Source organism: Rhea americana, unplaced genomic scaffold (genome assembly GCF_003343005.1).
Source record: "Rhea americana isolate MKP2758 unplaced genomic scaffold, rheAme1 scaffold_9, whole genome shotgun sequence".
Classification (NCBI taxonomy): Eukaryota; Metazoa; Chordata; class Aves; order Rheiformes; family Rheidae; genus Rhea; species Rhea americana.
The window spans coordinates 4,155,979-4,170,393 of NW_028187088.1; the positions used below are offsets into that span (position 1 = coordinate 4,155,979).

Below are 14,415 nucleotides of genomic sequence, written 5' to 3' on the forward strand. Positions count from 1 at the left end.
ACTTTTCTAACTTAAATGTACAAGCACTACTTACCTTTATAATTAACTTTCTTATCTGAATTTCAACCAAAAATAACAAGAAATGTAATAACCATTAGAAATTATTAACCTTAAGAAAATCTTTATCTCTGTTTGCAGTTTTTCATTTGTTGCTTAATTGAAGTATCAGACTTTTTCATCAAATTATTTTCTTGATCTATTACTTGAATTATGCTGGAAAATGCTTAGCTTTCTTGTGTATTTAAACCTTTATCTTTAACATACAGATACAGTTGCACATATTGTATTGAAAGCACATAATTTAATAGCTGATGTAATTTCAGAGGAAAATCTTGTTCATCCCCAAATGGTCAAATTAAAAAACAGACCGAGTTTCTGAATGTTGCTAAAATTAGAACTTGAAATGTTGATGTATTCCTTTGATTTTTTGATACTCTTTGATCCTCTGAGTCGTAGCACAAAAGTGGCAGGTGCCCTGTGAAATTGTAGTAGTGAAGTGTGGAATTCAAAGCGAGAGTCTTACCAGTTTGCTAATTACAGTGTGGGATAACAGAAGTATACCTGTAACTTAAGCTGYTCTACCCAGTCTTACTCCAAAAAGTCAAGCATGTCAGCAGACAGAAGAGATGCGCAAGAGAAGCGACTTCTGAASCATGCTGATGACAAGGAGCAAAGACTGCTACCCCGGAGAAGCAATCATACTGGAGACATGACTCAGTCTGAGAAGAAACTCCAAGCAGCTATTTGTCTGCTGCTGGTGGAACTGTGTGAGAGGTTCACGTTCTTTGGCATTGTCTGCAACATGATCCTCTTCTGTACTGTCAAACTTGGCTATCGCAACTACCAGGCAGCTATTGTCAACATGTGCTTTGTGGGCACCTCCATGTTAACACCGGTGCTGGTCGGCTGGCTTGCGGAGTGTCTTGTGGGGAGGATCAAGCTTGTGTGCATCTGCCTGTTTCTGCATTTCCTAGGTATGTGACACCCTAGTGACCGTTTCATGTGCAGTTATGTTTTAATAATTCTCTTATGGATATGCATTACTGAACCTTTGTTGGAAATCTGACATTTTCCCCTAACTTTGTGGCTAACTTCTCTAATAGTTTATTACTTTAATTTCTCCTTTACAAAATGTACTGCAGTATGTTTGCCTATGTAGTTTTGTAAAGTGGTTCTTTGAACAAAACAGAGGTACTCTTGCATGCCACACAACTTATGGATATTTACTGCCCAAAACTTACTCCTGTTAAGTGGCTCAGCAATTCAGAAGACAGATGCTSAGCTCTTTCTTGAAGTTAATCCCTTTAACAAGCATCAAAGTTATTAGTGTTTGGGGGAATGTGAGATTTTAGCTATTTTTGTGAGATAATTTGGAARCTGCTTCCCAGCTGTTGGTAGTAAGGGTTTATTATATGTAAAGGTATGTGACTTATAGTTGGACAAGTGGGAAAAAYGTAGTTAAGTACATATTGTTATAAACAGTCTTTGCCTTAAGCACAGAAGCTAGGTCCTAATTCTCAGAGCCTGCTTCCTGTTAGCACATTTTGATACTTTCACCACCTGTTTTTCTGGAGATCTGTTRTATGCAAGCACTGCTCAGGCTAAGTATGACTGTTGTGCAATAATTAGTGAATTTCACAGGTGGGGATTACTTTTTTCACTTAAGTTGAGCAAATGAAACTATTTTTTTTATTATTATTTGCAGCAGCATTTGAATGGAGCATAAGCAAGCCTGCTTTCTGCAGTAGCCAGACAGGTTGTTGTTTAGATGTGTAACAAAGTAAGGAAAAATTAGCCATGCATGAAATCATCTTCTRTAGCTTTCTAAATGTTCCTGAATTAACCACAAAAGTACTGTGCAACCAGCCTGGAAAATGATTACTATTATATTCCGTTATTTTCCCCATGGACTTTTTAGTTTGGAATCTCCTTCTGCCATTTGTCCTTTCAGTGCAGATCTTGCAGTAGGACACAAGTGGCACAAACTGAATTTTATGTGTTTGGATATTGTTTTAACTAGTCATCAAATACCTGCTCGTTTTACCAGATCAAATGGCTAGGCCTTGATAACTGCTGGCAGCCTCACAAAACAATTGCCAAAGAGGAATTTAACTAAATTTGTTGGAATCAYGGCTGAACAGTGCTTTTATATTCATTATTGCATGTGGTTACCTCTTACTGAATACAGTACAAAAGGACTCTTTTAGGGGGAAAGACACTAAGCACTCCTGTTCTGTTAGGGTTTGAGGCACCATCAATCAGCCTTAGTGAAGGCTAAGATTTATGTTGTGCGTACAATAATGTATTTTGGTTTTAGTTTCCAGCTACAACTTAAAGAATCTGTAGCTGATCAGATCTGAAAGATTTTTTTTTTTTTTTTTTTGAAGTCTAGATCTGGTAAATGCAATTTATGGCAAGGTGAAGTTCTGTAAAGCATATATTTTTCACAAATCTGCAGCAGAAAACGAGGAATTTCTCCACAAAAAAACTTTGGCTGCAAATGTGTTTGCTAAATTATCGTTCCCATTAGAAAGCTAGGATTTAAAGAGTATACCAAAAAAAGACATAYTCTATTTTAGACTTTATTTTGGGGTGATTGGTTATTCATCAGGCAAGTTTACAGGTCTTAACTCGTGTCCTCAGGCAAATGGTGAACTTCTGCCCTCTAGATGCAGGAAATAGGAAAGGTGCTGTGAAAGGAGCTAGGTTTCAGGTGTGAGCTCTTCAGTTGAATGAAGGGCCTGAATCCCTACAAGGATTTCAAAACAAGTCGTGCTTTCTGAGTGATACTTACTGGTCTTCCCTTCCTACAGCAACATTCAAAAATGTTCTAGCTCTCTGGAGTCAGGAAGCCCCACTTTGCMCTCATCCATGTCATGGATCTTTGATTCCTTGTCAGTCATTTCAGCATAGCTGCTTAAAAAATTCCTCAAAATTTCTTATTCAATGACCTGTTTCTAACCAATTTCAAATGTCAATTTTCTTTCCYATTCCAGGCACAGCCCTGCTACCTGTCGTGGCGTTCCCGTTTGAAGATATTTACATTGACAGACGCCATATTCTTCACACGCTGACCAAAAAGGAGCAGAAAGTAGTGTTCTACTTTGCACTATTAACAGCTAGCCTGGGAATTGGAGGAATAAGAGCTATAGTTTGTCCACTTAGYGCATACAACCTTGAGGATTGTGGACTAAAGGAACTTCTTTCTTTTTTTAACTGGTTAGTAACTTACTATAATTAGTATTAACTAAGTATCTGTTGGGGATCATAGAACATTGCCCTGAACTTCACTGTTAATTTATAAGGTGGATTCCACAGAGAGTGGGTTTCTTGTTTTGTTTTAACTGTAATATTCATATTTTGGAAGAGTTTCCAAGAATTGCTCTTTCTGTAAAAACTTTTCCTAAATTTTTCTCTTTGCTATGGCCAATAGGTGATAACCTACGTTGGCCTCCTGCAGAAATCTTCAGTCAGAATTATCATCAACTGACTACCCAAATACTTGTAGAATTAATAACCTAGTTGCTGTTAGAACATCATATTCCAGTTGGTTCATTACCTTTAGCAAAGATGTGCCTTGAGGGTATTTTGCTTTGCACCTTAAAGATGGTAAAAATTCAATAACATTTTAGAGTTAACATCTGAATAGATTTTTAGAAATGACAAGCAGACTCTTCTGCTAGTTTGTTAGAACTACAGGTTATTAGTGGCCTCTAACTGCTCATCTTTAAGGTAGGGATCTTCTGTATTGTTTCAGTTCTATCACTGTCAGTTGATGCCTCAGATAYATTTGTGTTTCGATTTAAATATTTACATATTTTTTCAGAACAACTTTGGGGGAGAGGGGAAGGTTCCTAAAATTTGAATATTTTTCATATTAACTATTTCTCCTTCAGTGTGTCAAGGGATGATTTTTGATTATATATTTGCCTTTATTTACTACTCTGTATCACTATAAAGAGCACTSTGTGTGTTTACTTATACATTTCTGGTTAAACTCTTGGTAAAACCAAAGGCTGTAGAAATATCAGTGGAAACCTCCAGACTGCAGCTTCAAGGCAAGGTGGAATAAAMTCTTAAACTGCCCTCTTTTTTCTCCCTTACACATGCACCTGTATGCACACACACTTATTAAAATCAAGACTAAGCATATTTGCATATTGACAATGCAATGCTGAAGAATCAATGAAGATCTTAGTGAATCAGATCTCTGTTCCTTTGGGAATGGCTTTCCTGGCTATTCTTTTTTTCCTCCAATTATGTTAATATGAAAGAGCGTTGAATTAAATCCGAACTTCAGTGAATAAGGCAGCTTTAYGAAAGGTGGATGAAACTGCTTGGTTCCTTAGAGCAGATTCTGCCTCCTTGGCCTGCCCATAGGAGAGAAGAAAAAATCCTTCCTTTTTATTCTATTCTGAGTTTTAATCCTTAATTAGYAACATCATTTTGATTAAATAAGACTCTGGGGGATTAAGACTGGAGAGCAATCAGTTGTTCTGAAAGATAGCTCTGGAGAATTTATTGTACTGTGGTCTTAGCCATTCAGAATTGTGTTTAATCAAAGTGACRTTTCTCAGTGTTGATTACAAAGGAGACATAATACGAATAAAACAGTTCCTTGGGGAAGCCGGATGGGTCAGTTCTTGGGGCTTTGGAAGTATCAAGAAAGGCACATGTGCAATTAAAAAAAAAAAATCTGCAATGACTTGCAAGGAGGGGCTTTTTGATTGCAATCTTAAAGACTTAAAAATGGGGTTTCATTCTTAGCATTATTAATCTTGTTACAACCTCTGAAAATATAATCATTTTCTTTTGGTAGGCTATTTTCGCTTGGTAGGTTTGTCACAGGAATGAATTTCAAAATAATATATTAAAATAGATGGTGGCATTCTCCTGGTGTATGAGTCTGCATTCTTAGCTAAGTTCTATTTAAATAGACAGACTTGTTGGGTTAAGGAAGGATGATGATTAAAAATTTGCCAGATATAACCTTGTAGCTACCTGAGGTCTAATGCAACCCATGAAGAAGGATTCTTTGCACATCTAGGGCCACATTCTAACCTCTAACATGACCATGACTGTGATGACTTAGATAAACAGAATATACTGATGTTAAAGAAGGGAATTGTATTCTGCTGGTCTAAGTTTCCTTAAGGACTTGTGCTTTCTGGAGGGTAAGGCCATAGCCTACTACTGTTTTTGCGGCTTGAGAAGTAAATTATGTCTAAAGAAGTGAAGGATAAGAGCAAAGCGTAGAATCCAGACAAAGCATGACAGTGGTGTTAACTCATGCCCTGTCTTACTGTTCTTCTGTAAAAAGGCAGAGAACATGAGATAATAGTATTTCTCTTCCTTCTTTTCTATCTTACATTTCTTCTAATCCTCTTCCTTTCTGTTTACTGCAAATAAGCTTCAACTATTATTGTCCTGGACACAATTTTCTGACTTTTTAAATTATTATTATTGTTCTCTTTTCTTTTAACACCTTTTCTTTGCAGAGAACTGGAGCTCTGTAGATATTCTGAAAAGCTTTATCCCCTAGTACAAAGCTGCAGTACGGAAAAGTGTATCTATACAGTGTGGAGACTGGTCTGTTCTTACCTACTCAGAATATCTGGATCTCAGCTTGGTTAAAATCAGAACTTGAATTGTCAGAGCTAAATGTGCTTAAAAAATAAGAGCAAATAATGTCTCGAGATAGGAAATCTACTGAGTCTTCAGAATCCGAAAGGTGACAAAAGGTCAACTTGGGAATATTTTCAAAAATTTTGTTTAGAACACAGATTGTTTCATCCAGCAAGTTCATTTTGAATTTTGATGATCACTTTAAGTAAAAACATTGCAAGTACTATGTAAGCATCAATAACATTTTTAAATGAGAAGTCGTCTATTTGTTACTTTCTTAGGAGTGGTCATAATGAATACACAACTATAAAACGTTCTAATAAGATTACTGAGTTTTTCTATATGTGTCACAGTAGCATTTCCATTTATATTAGGACTGTGCTCTTGAAATCAGCCTTGCAATTGTGTRCATTTGGGTCTCATTCAAAGTATGTAAGTAGGGTTCCTTTTAGAATAATTAAACTCAAAAATGAATGATTTGATGCACTCAAGCCATCAATGGTCTTGAGTTGCAAGCCACTGGTGGCCTGTAGGATCAGACTAGAACTACTGTGAAGTAAAAACCTCAGTGTATATAATGTAGACAGTAGGTCCTCACCACAAGCTATATTGCACCGTTCTAGCTGCTAAAATAGAAATAACAGCAGAAATTTTTCTAAGAAAAAAAGTTGTCTCATTTGAAGGGGGAATTCCTCAAACAGAAGCGTTTCAAGAGAATATGGCATTTTAATGAAAGCCCTCCAATGGGCAGTATTTCTCATATTAAAAATGAAAGGCTATTCCTTAGGGAGGGATTACACCACTTTCCAAGTATGGTCACTCAACCAAGTTGAGGTACAGAATTCAGTGCTTGACTCTGCATAATCTAGGTGACTAGGCTAGAACTGCGTAGGAATTCATGCCCCAGGTAAGTTGCCTGAATGCAAGAATGGCTCATTGACCATTCTAAATAGGCTTTTAAATCTCTTTTATTTAAATTCTGTTAAAATTCTGTTAGGCCACAGAAAGACAGCTCCTTTATCTTAGTAAGCCTTTTGTCTAATGCATTTACTTGGGAAGTAGGAGATCTTGGTTTGTTGCTTCAGTGAACATTATTTGTACAAATACTCTTTAGAACAGGAATTAGGATAAAACATTTAGTTTGATTTCAYGCCACAGGAAATAATTGACAGGTTGTTATACACAGTAAGTTTTTAATGTTGCATAAACAAAACTTGCCATTTATTAACAGCTAATGGTCTTAGTTATCTTATGATGTTGATGCTAAGCTTTCAGTCTGCTGCATTCACATGCTACATGTTTGAGTCTAGCCTGATACAGCCTTATAGATCTTGTCTAAGCTTTAGTGATTAGTTGGTTGGTTTTATTACTCTGCTGTGATTAATCACCCTATCAAGAGTCGATTATACTTTCCATTTTGGAATTTGAAATGTGAGGAGAGAYGGAGTAGTGACCCAGTTTTGTATCCTTCAAAATCTTTCCTTGCTCACTCTCCTTCATTGAAGTAGTGCAGCTGGTGACCAAACACCAGAAAGGAGCCGTGGAATGTGAAGCTGATCATGATATTCACTTTGATGTATTCAAAGCATTCAGCTCTGCCTTACTGGGATATTTTAGATGCTTTCTCCAAATATTTCAATATTAAATATCTGTTTTATGTCAGAGCCAGCAAGATGTGTTCCTGCTTGTGTAGGCTCTGATCTGGTACAGCCACTATGATATGAGCAGCTCCAAGAATTCTGATGTGTGCACTGAGATTAGTTTATCTTTCTTTTTTAGTCTATATGGATTACTGGAACARGTTGGGGTTTTTTTCCTTCTTATTTTTGCAAGAGGATAGGAGCTTTACATCTCAGTCTTAATAGTGCTTTGCTATACAGTGTTCCAGATATTTTGTTATTATAAACTACAGCTGCTAAAAACCTAAAGGTGGAGGCTCCTACTTCTGGTAAAACAGAGTCGTAGTCGTAAGGAGTTTCAGGCCTTTTAGGTAGCTCAGGCACCTTTTTCTTTGTAGAAAATTTAGAAAACAGGGCTGAAACTTCTAGCTTGAAACAATTTATAGCTAATAACTTCTGAAACATCTGCTAAGCTGACCCAGTTGTGTAACTGTATTTTTTTTAAGAAGCTTTAGCAGAACAGCGCTCAACACATCTGTGTACGAAATCCCTCCAAATCTATCATCATCCCGTAACAGTATAATTCAAAAGTACCTAGGGATGGTTTTCTGTGGGAGGGGAAAAGTCTGTGATTTTTTTTTTTTTTTTTTTTGAATGGGTATCATCCCCTGGAAACATAAATGATTTAAAGGAAACAGCGATTGATGTTGAAACTTCAGACATGTTTTGGTGTGACTTCAGAGAAATACATGAAGGCAGAGAACACCTGCTGACTGCTGTGCATAGTTTGCTAGCTCCATGAGAGCTGCTGCGTGGCTCTCAGCAGCGCTGAGTTTACCCAAATGGAGTATGTTGTTGCTCTTTCACTCCTTGCCCTCCGCGTTCTGCCAGCTGAGCTGCTTAGCCACCCTTGCATGTCTACTGCTGCACAGCCTCTGTGATAATCTTCCCCTCCTTGGTAAGGTGAGAGATCTTTTAGCTAGTAACTCTAACRAAATTTGTTCATTTATGAGGATCTTGCTTCTGATGTGATAGACACTTCTCTGTCTTGGCTCTAGCTAGATACGATGTAAAGGGCAATGGCAGAACAGTCAGAGAAGCAGTAAGGTAATGATTTCAACTGTAACTTGTCATGTGATCATGATTTTCTTGGTAATTACAGCAAGCCAACTAAAAATCACTGAAAATGGATAAAACTGGGTTGGTGAAGGGTCCTTGGTGTCAAGAGAGACTTGCAGTTCCCCTCTTAAAGCTTGCAAATTAATTCCCTGTGACTGTTGATGCAGAGGACTGTCATGGAAGACTGATAGGTAGCTCCTTCCCTATCAGCTGATCTGTGGTTGAAGTAACAAGCTAGAAAGCCAAGAGTTGAATTGTTAAAGAATAACTGCTTTTCTAAAACATGTTAAGACTTTATAAATATTAAGAAGTGATCTCTGTACTAATTGCGAGGCATAAAGACTGAAGTCAATTACCATGCAAGAGAAGGAAGTGATGCAAGACAAGAGAGAAAGCTTTCTTGCTTCCTCAAGCAATGTATATSGAGGTATCTACACATGTATCAATATATATTTCACCTTTGAGTGAAACTCAGTTTTTTAAAGGTGAAAGAACTTCCTATTGTAGTTACAAAATCTCACAATATCTTATGTATCTTAAAAATCTAAGCTATGCTATCTTGAGATAGTATTATTGTTTAATRTTGTTTGTAAATTTGTTGTTTGTTCGTTTAAAATACAATTGTTGCCTTTAAAGCCAACTTGAAACTTAGAAGTTTCATCAATTTAAAAGTCTTAACTTAAAATTTCAAAGGCTAAGCAGGCAGCCTTTGGAAGTGAGATTCAAAGCTGAAGCAGAGATTGCTGAATGAGTGTCTCTGGTCTGCATTATGCAAAAGATTCAAATGATTTCTCATACTGATCCCTGATAGATTAAATTTTTTTGAAACTGTATCTCCACCAATGCAGGTCCTCCTTAACTCTGATTTCTCTATATTGTTATCACCAAATATTCACTGAGTCTTGTCTGTAGTCTCAAACCTCTGGTTTTGGGGGCTTGTATTTTAAAGGAAATATCAGTTGAAGCTCTACTGAAGAGGAAAGAAAATGCAAATAACCTGAAGGATGTTATATGGAGAACACATCAGAATGTAAAATCAGTTAGAGGAGTTATAGCTAGGACGCTTGTAGTTAAGAGTAAGTAGTACAGTAAAAATTGCAGTCATAACAAGAGGGACAAGGACTATGTAGCTGAAGAATAAGCAGTAAGTTTTTTGTTTTACTTTGTCATGAGTATCTATGCTGTTAACTTCTTCTAGGGAAAAGTGGATTTTAGAAGAAGTTCTAATTAATGGGATATATAAGGAGTCAGATTCCAATTAAAAAAGATACAGTGACAGTGTAATCCTAACTGTACATGTATAAATTGAATTGCTAGGATAAAATAACAAACTATTTATCCTTTTTCATCCTAGTGGAAGAATGCATTGTTTAGGTGTTTTTTGTTTTGCTTTTTACTCTCCTTATAATTTCTTTAAGCACATCTAAAATGCTATTATCARGGGTTTCAATCTGTGCTAGGCCTACTACTAGTGATACATCAGCTTCTAGCTACATTTGCAGCTAGAAGTGCAAATTATGTTTTGGAACCCCCTTATCAAGACACTTCCAGAGCCAACAAAAATTCCAGCTAAGCCAACAGACTATGCAGCTTATGGAAATGCCATCGCTTCCAATAGATTTCATTCTAACAGTCTTTAAAAAAGGGATGGTGGCAGTATAGACATTTTTCTATTAAGCTTAAAGTGTGTGGTTTGATTATAGTGCACAAAACTTAAACTTCAACACTTATAGTTTATACATTTATTATGTGAAAATATAATTGCTGCAGTCCACAGTATATTTCTTGTACTAGATTGATGATTTGTTCAGCTCTACTGCATCAGTAGAGTTAGTTTAATCATATACCTCTTGGACCTAAGACATCAAGTGAAATTTGATGTTAATTGCTGTGTTGATGTGAGCATGATACTAATGCTGACCATGCTTACCATGCTTTTAAATTCATAATGTTTTAAATTATCTCTCTTGTAAAGAATTTATATTATTCAGCTTCTCCACTGTTCTCTCCCTTGTCTATTTGTATCAGGTTTTATTGGCTGGTTAACCTAAATTCAGCAGTCGTCTTTGTCAGTATTTCTTATATCCAGCAATCTGTGGCCAGGAACCTTGGTTTTCTTATCCCGTTTGTATCTGTGCTTATGGCTATGATCACAATTCACATGGTGCGTGGTGAAATGATTTACAAGCCTAAAACAGGTAAGAAGCAATGTTTCCTTAGGAAATGTCTTCAAAGATTATTTTCACAAAAGAGATCAACTTGCATGTCTAAACAAGTTTTTTCCACAACACAATCCCTGTTTTACTGGTGATTCTTGGGGTTTTAGCCCTACGAGGTGTCTGTGAAATGAAACATCCCCTGTGGAGTCAGACCTGTAGGTTCTGGATAGGCTGAAAAATTGAAAGCAGCCTACAGTAAGCTTACAAATATCCTCTGTCATGTTCCTAGGTCAAAACATTTGCCTGTGCAGGAAGATGTACCACACGATTGCTTTTTGGAGGTCTTTGCTGTAGCAGATTTGGTTCAACCTATGCCCAATATGTTTAGATTGATTGAAGCAAAGTTTGAGCCTATGCTAAGTCACCAAGCACATTTGTGTGCTCCAGAGCTTGGCCTGAGCTAGCACCTGAGTAAACAAGCAGTGTGGCTGGTAAGCAAGATGGCAATTAAACCTGATTGCCAGTGTAGCAAAGCTGTTTTATAATATCCTTTATGTTGCTGAATGTCTGCTTGTATTTTTAGTTCAGAGTGTTTGCCAATACAACATCAAGCATTTGTACATAACTGAAAATGATTAGAAATTCTGAATAGTTCTAAATAACACTTCACTGTGTGGACTGTGGCAATATCTTAAAGCAGAAGTTCTTACACTTCTGGAATCTCAGTTAGTACCTTATTTCAAAATCTTTTAATGGCAATTACATTTCTGTGCTTGGTCAATTGAGAGAGGTAGGTGGAGCCTAGGTGATCTACATAAGGCTGTAAGTGCCCAAACCTTGCAATTCTTCTTCCAGTAGACTCCAGCAGTTGAAAGCAATGTTTTTATTATTTTTATTATATTTATTTTATTATAAATGTAACTTGAACAAAAATATATTATCAACTGAGAAGATGAATGTCTAACCCAGATGCCTAGGAATATCATAGTGATGAGGTAAAAACAAACAAAACCAAAGAAATACATCCCCTCTATGCATCCCCCCAAGCATTATATTGATGCCTGACTGAGGTCTACGAAGACTGGCACCAGATTAGCAAGGTCTCTTTGTTGAGATGGGTGGGTGACTGGCTCAGTGGAGTTCAGCATAGATTTTAAAAACCTGAAAATATTCCTCTGTATTCAACCTAGAATGTTTTATACAGGCTAAATCTATAGCAGTTTATCATTTAACTAGTTTAATTAAACTAAGTAGATGATAGACATAATCTGCACATTTATGTTAACATTGGCCGTTCCACAAAAYTAGGAGAATATTTTTTTGTATCATTAGGTGTTTTCCCTACGAGTGTCGTTTGATATTTTTAACATATATTTTCCAAGTCTTTTCAGAACACGAGTCTCTAGGCTAATATCTGCAGTTTTTCATCTCCTTAGTCAAAATAAATGATAACATACTTTGTACCTTCCAATGAGATGGCTAAATTGGAAATTCTTCAGAACTGTAATTCAAATCCATAGGTGACCTTAAAGAAATTATTTTTATATATGATACGTTTTTATTTTAAGATAACTCTTCAAATGTGGATCATGTATTCAATTATGCTTAGCTGTCAAGCATGGACTTCATTTGCATTTCTTCCCACTGCTATAATTCTGAGGACTGGCAGGTGACCAGAGATGAGGAAAAATGTGTATCTGCCATCTAGGGTGCAATGTAGGCTTTTTTTATTATAATTAAATAGCGTAGATATTCATGATTAAATCAAGGTCAACAGAACATTAGAGCCAAGGACTGCAGTATAAAGGAAAGGAAAATTTGCTTTCTGAAGTTGTGGATATCTATATAGATAAATGTTTTTAAGAAAATATTAAAAACAGAAGTATGGCGTATATAATGTTGAGCTGTAAATATGTCCCAATATAAATATTTGTTTTTTAAATATGTCTCTTACTAAATGACCATGTTTGAAATCTGAAGAATTCACCATGATGGAGTCGTGTGGGTTTTCTTTATTAGTTTGCTTTTAAAGAAGGTGTGAGATCTTTATTCTAACTATATCATTGGCAAAATCCTCTTGATATCAGTTAGGACTTTGTATCACCCAAGAGGTTTCTAAAACTGCAATTTCAAGCAGTTTTTTCTTCCTAGTTTGCTAGGGTTTATAGTCTGCTTGGAATTCTATGCTGAGAAACACAACCAAATGATATATTTGCCCATTTTGCATAGTACAAAATGACATTTTTATAGGTAATGGATGGAGATTATATTAAAGAGGGCATCAGTTGATCCATTAGGAAAGGCGTTGAAGTATCAGAACTCTTTTTATTATTACTATTATTTTAGTCTTTCTTTTAATGAGGAATAAGCAAAAAGAGTGTCCTACTTCTTACATTCCAAAGGAAAGGAGATGGCTATGCCTATATTCAAGAAAAAGGTCAGATAAATCAGAACACATCCATGTCATCGTTTTGAGCTATCCAGTGGTTTGATCCTGGTGTATTCTGAGCAACTCCCGAAGAACTGATTTCAACACTGATCCAAACTCCTGCAGAGTGGTAATAACACCACATAACTGCTGTTAATTCCTTTCTTGTGAAAGTCCAGCCTCTCCTTTTCTTACAGAACTTCTTTCCTGAACTTCAGCAGACATGGAAGATTTCATTGTGGTCCTGAATTGAAAACTATCCTCATTCAGTGATCAGAAAGTAAAAGCAAGGGAAAATAATACTTCATCTGCTTAACTACAACAAATTCTGAGTAGGTTTTTTTTTTAAAAAAAAAAAGGCACCTCTTTCTGGTACCAGAAAGGTACCTCTTTCTGTGAAAATTCAACTGAGTTGCTTTTGTAACAAATAAGTTGTGTACCAATTGGCCTCGGGAAAAAAAAAAAAAAAAAAAAAAAAAAAAAAAAAAAAAAGCTTTGCGTAAATCTAACTTGTTATGCTGCTTTTGGGGGAGGGGAAAGGAAATCAGGTCAGGTTGTGGTTTTCACTAACAAAGTGTCTTGGCTTGTTAATTTTGGCAGCAAATAAGAATGTACCAATGCCTAATGTCTCTGATTGTTTGCAGACAGTTCCCTGCTGACGACTTTTGGGGTAATTGCTAGTGCACTGAAAACGTGCTGTATCCGATATCGCTACTTTAGTGGATGTGTGACAAACTGGTTAGATCATGCCAAGGAAAACCATGGTGGTCGGTACAGCGAGATTCAGGTGGAAAGCACAAAATCACTTGCAAGGCTCTTCCCATTGTTTGCTTTCCAAATTCTGTATAGAACATGTATCATGCAGGTGAGTAATCAGCTTTTAAAGGAAAATCCTGAGAATGTGATCTGTTCATTACTATGTTTCTAGGCATGGCTTTTAACAGTTGCTTTACCAGCAGAGCAACACGGCTGAGTAGTTTTAATTGCATGGGAACATACTTTGTGTCATCTCATCAAATAAGTAAAATTGGCTTGGTCGAGACTCGTGAAGAAGCTTGCGTGACTGCCTGCTACTCATTTCTCTGAATCCTTACTGGTTGAAAAATCTAGTGGCAGGGAATCCTGTGCTCCTCAAGCTGGTATGTCGCACTTATTGGAAAAACAGCTCAGCATTCTTTTAAGAAATTGGAAAATTATACTTTTTTTCAAATGGTCACTCGCTTGTAGGGAGAGGCAGAAAATCTTTCTTTGCTGTTTTACTTGCCTGTTCCTTCTATTGATTTGGCAGAATTACGTGGCTGGTGTACCTGCACCAGAAATGGGTGGTTTTCCACTCGTGGAAAGCAGCAGTCCTTTCGTAGCCTCTCTATCAGACTACGCGTTTTTGTCTGAGGTTGTGTATGTTATATAAATGTAAATGTGTCAAAAAGCTACTTAAGCTGATCTGATTCCTTCAGATTCACTT

The 14,415-nt window shown here is 36.5% G+C and overlaps 1 protein-coding gene across 1 annotated transcript in view; it reads left to right on the top strand.

Annotated features, from left to right (window-relative positions):
- Positions 1-607: 607 nt before the first annotated feature.
- SLC15A5 (solute carrier family 15 member 5) overlaps positions 608-14,415 on the top strand; it is a 34,885-nt gene continuing 21,077 nt past the window's right edge. The window contains exons 1-4 of the mRNA XM_085324075.1: positions 608-974; positions 2,997-3,219; positions 10,392-10,561; positions 13,595-13,815. Of these exons, the coding sequence (XP_085180201.1) occupies positions 608-974; positions 2,997-3,219; positions 10,392-10,561; positions 13,595-13,815 (981 nt within the window). The remainder of the gene's footprint in view (positions 975-2,996; positions 3,220-10,391; positions 10,562-13,594; positions 13,816-14,415) is intronic.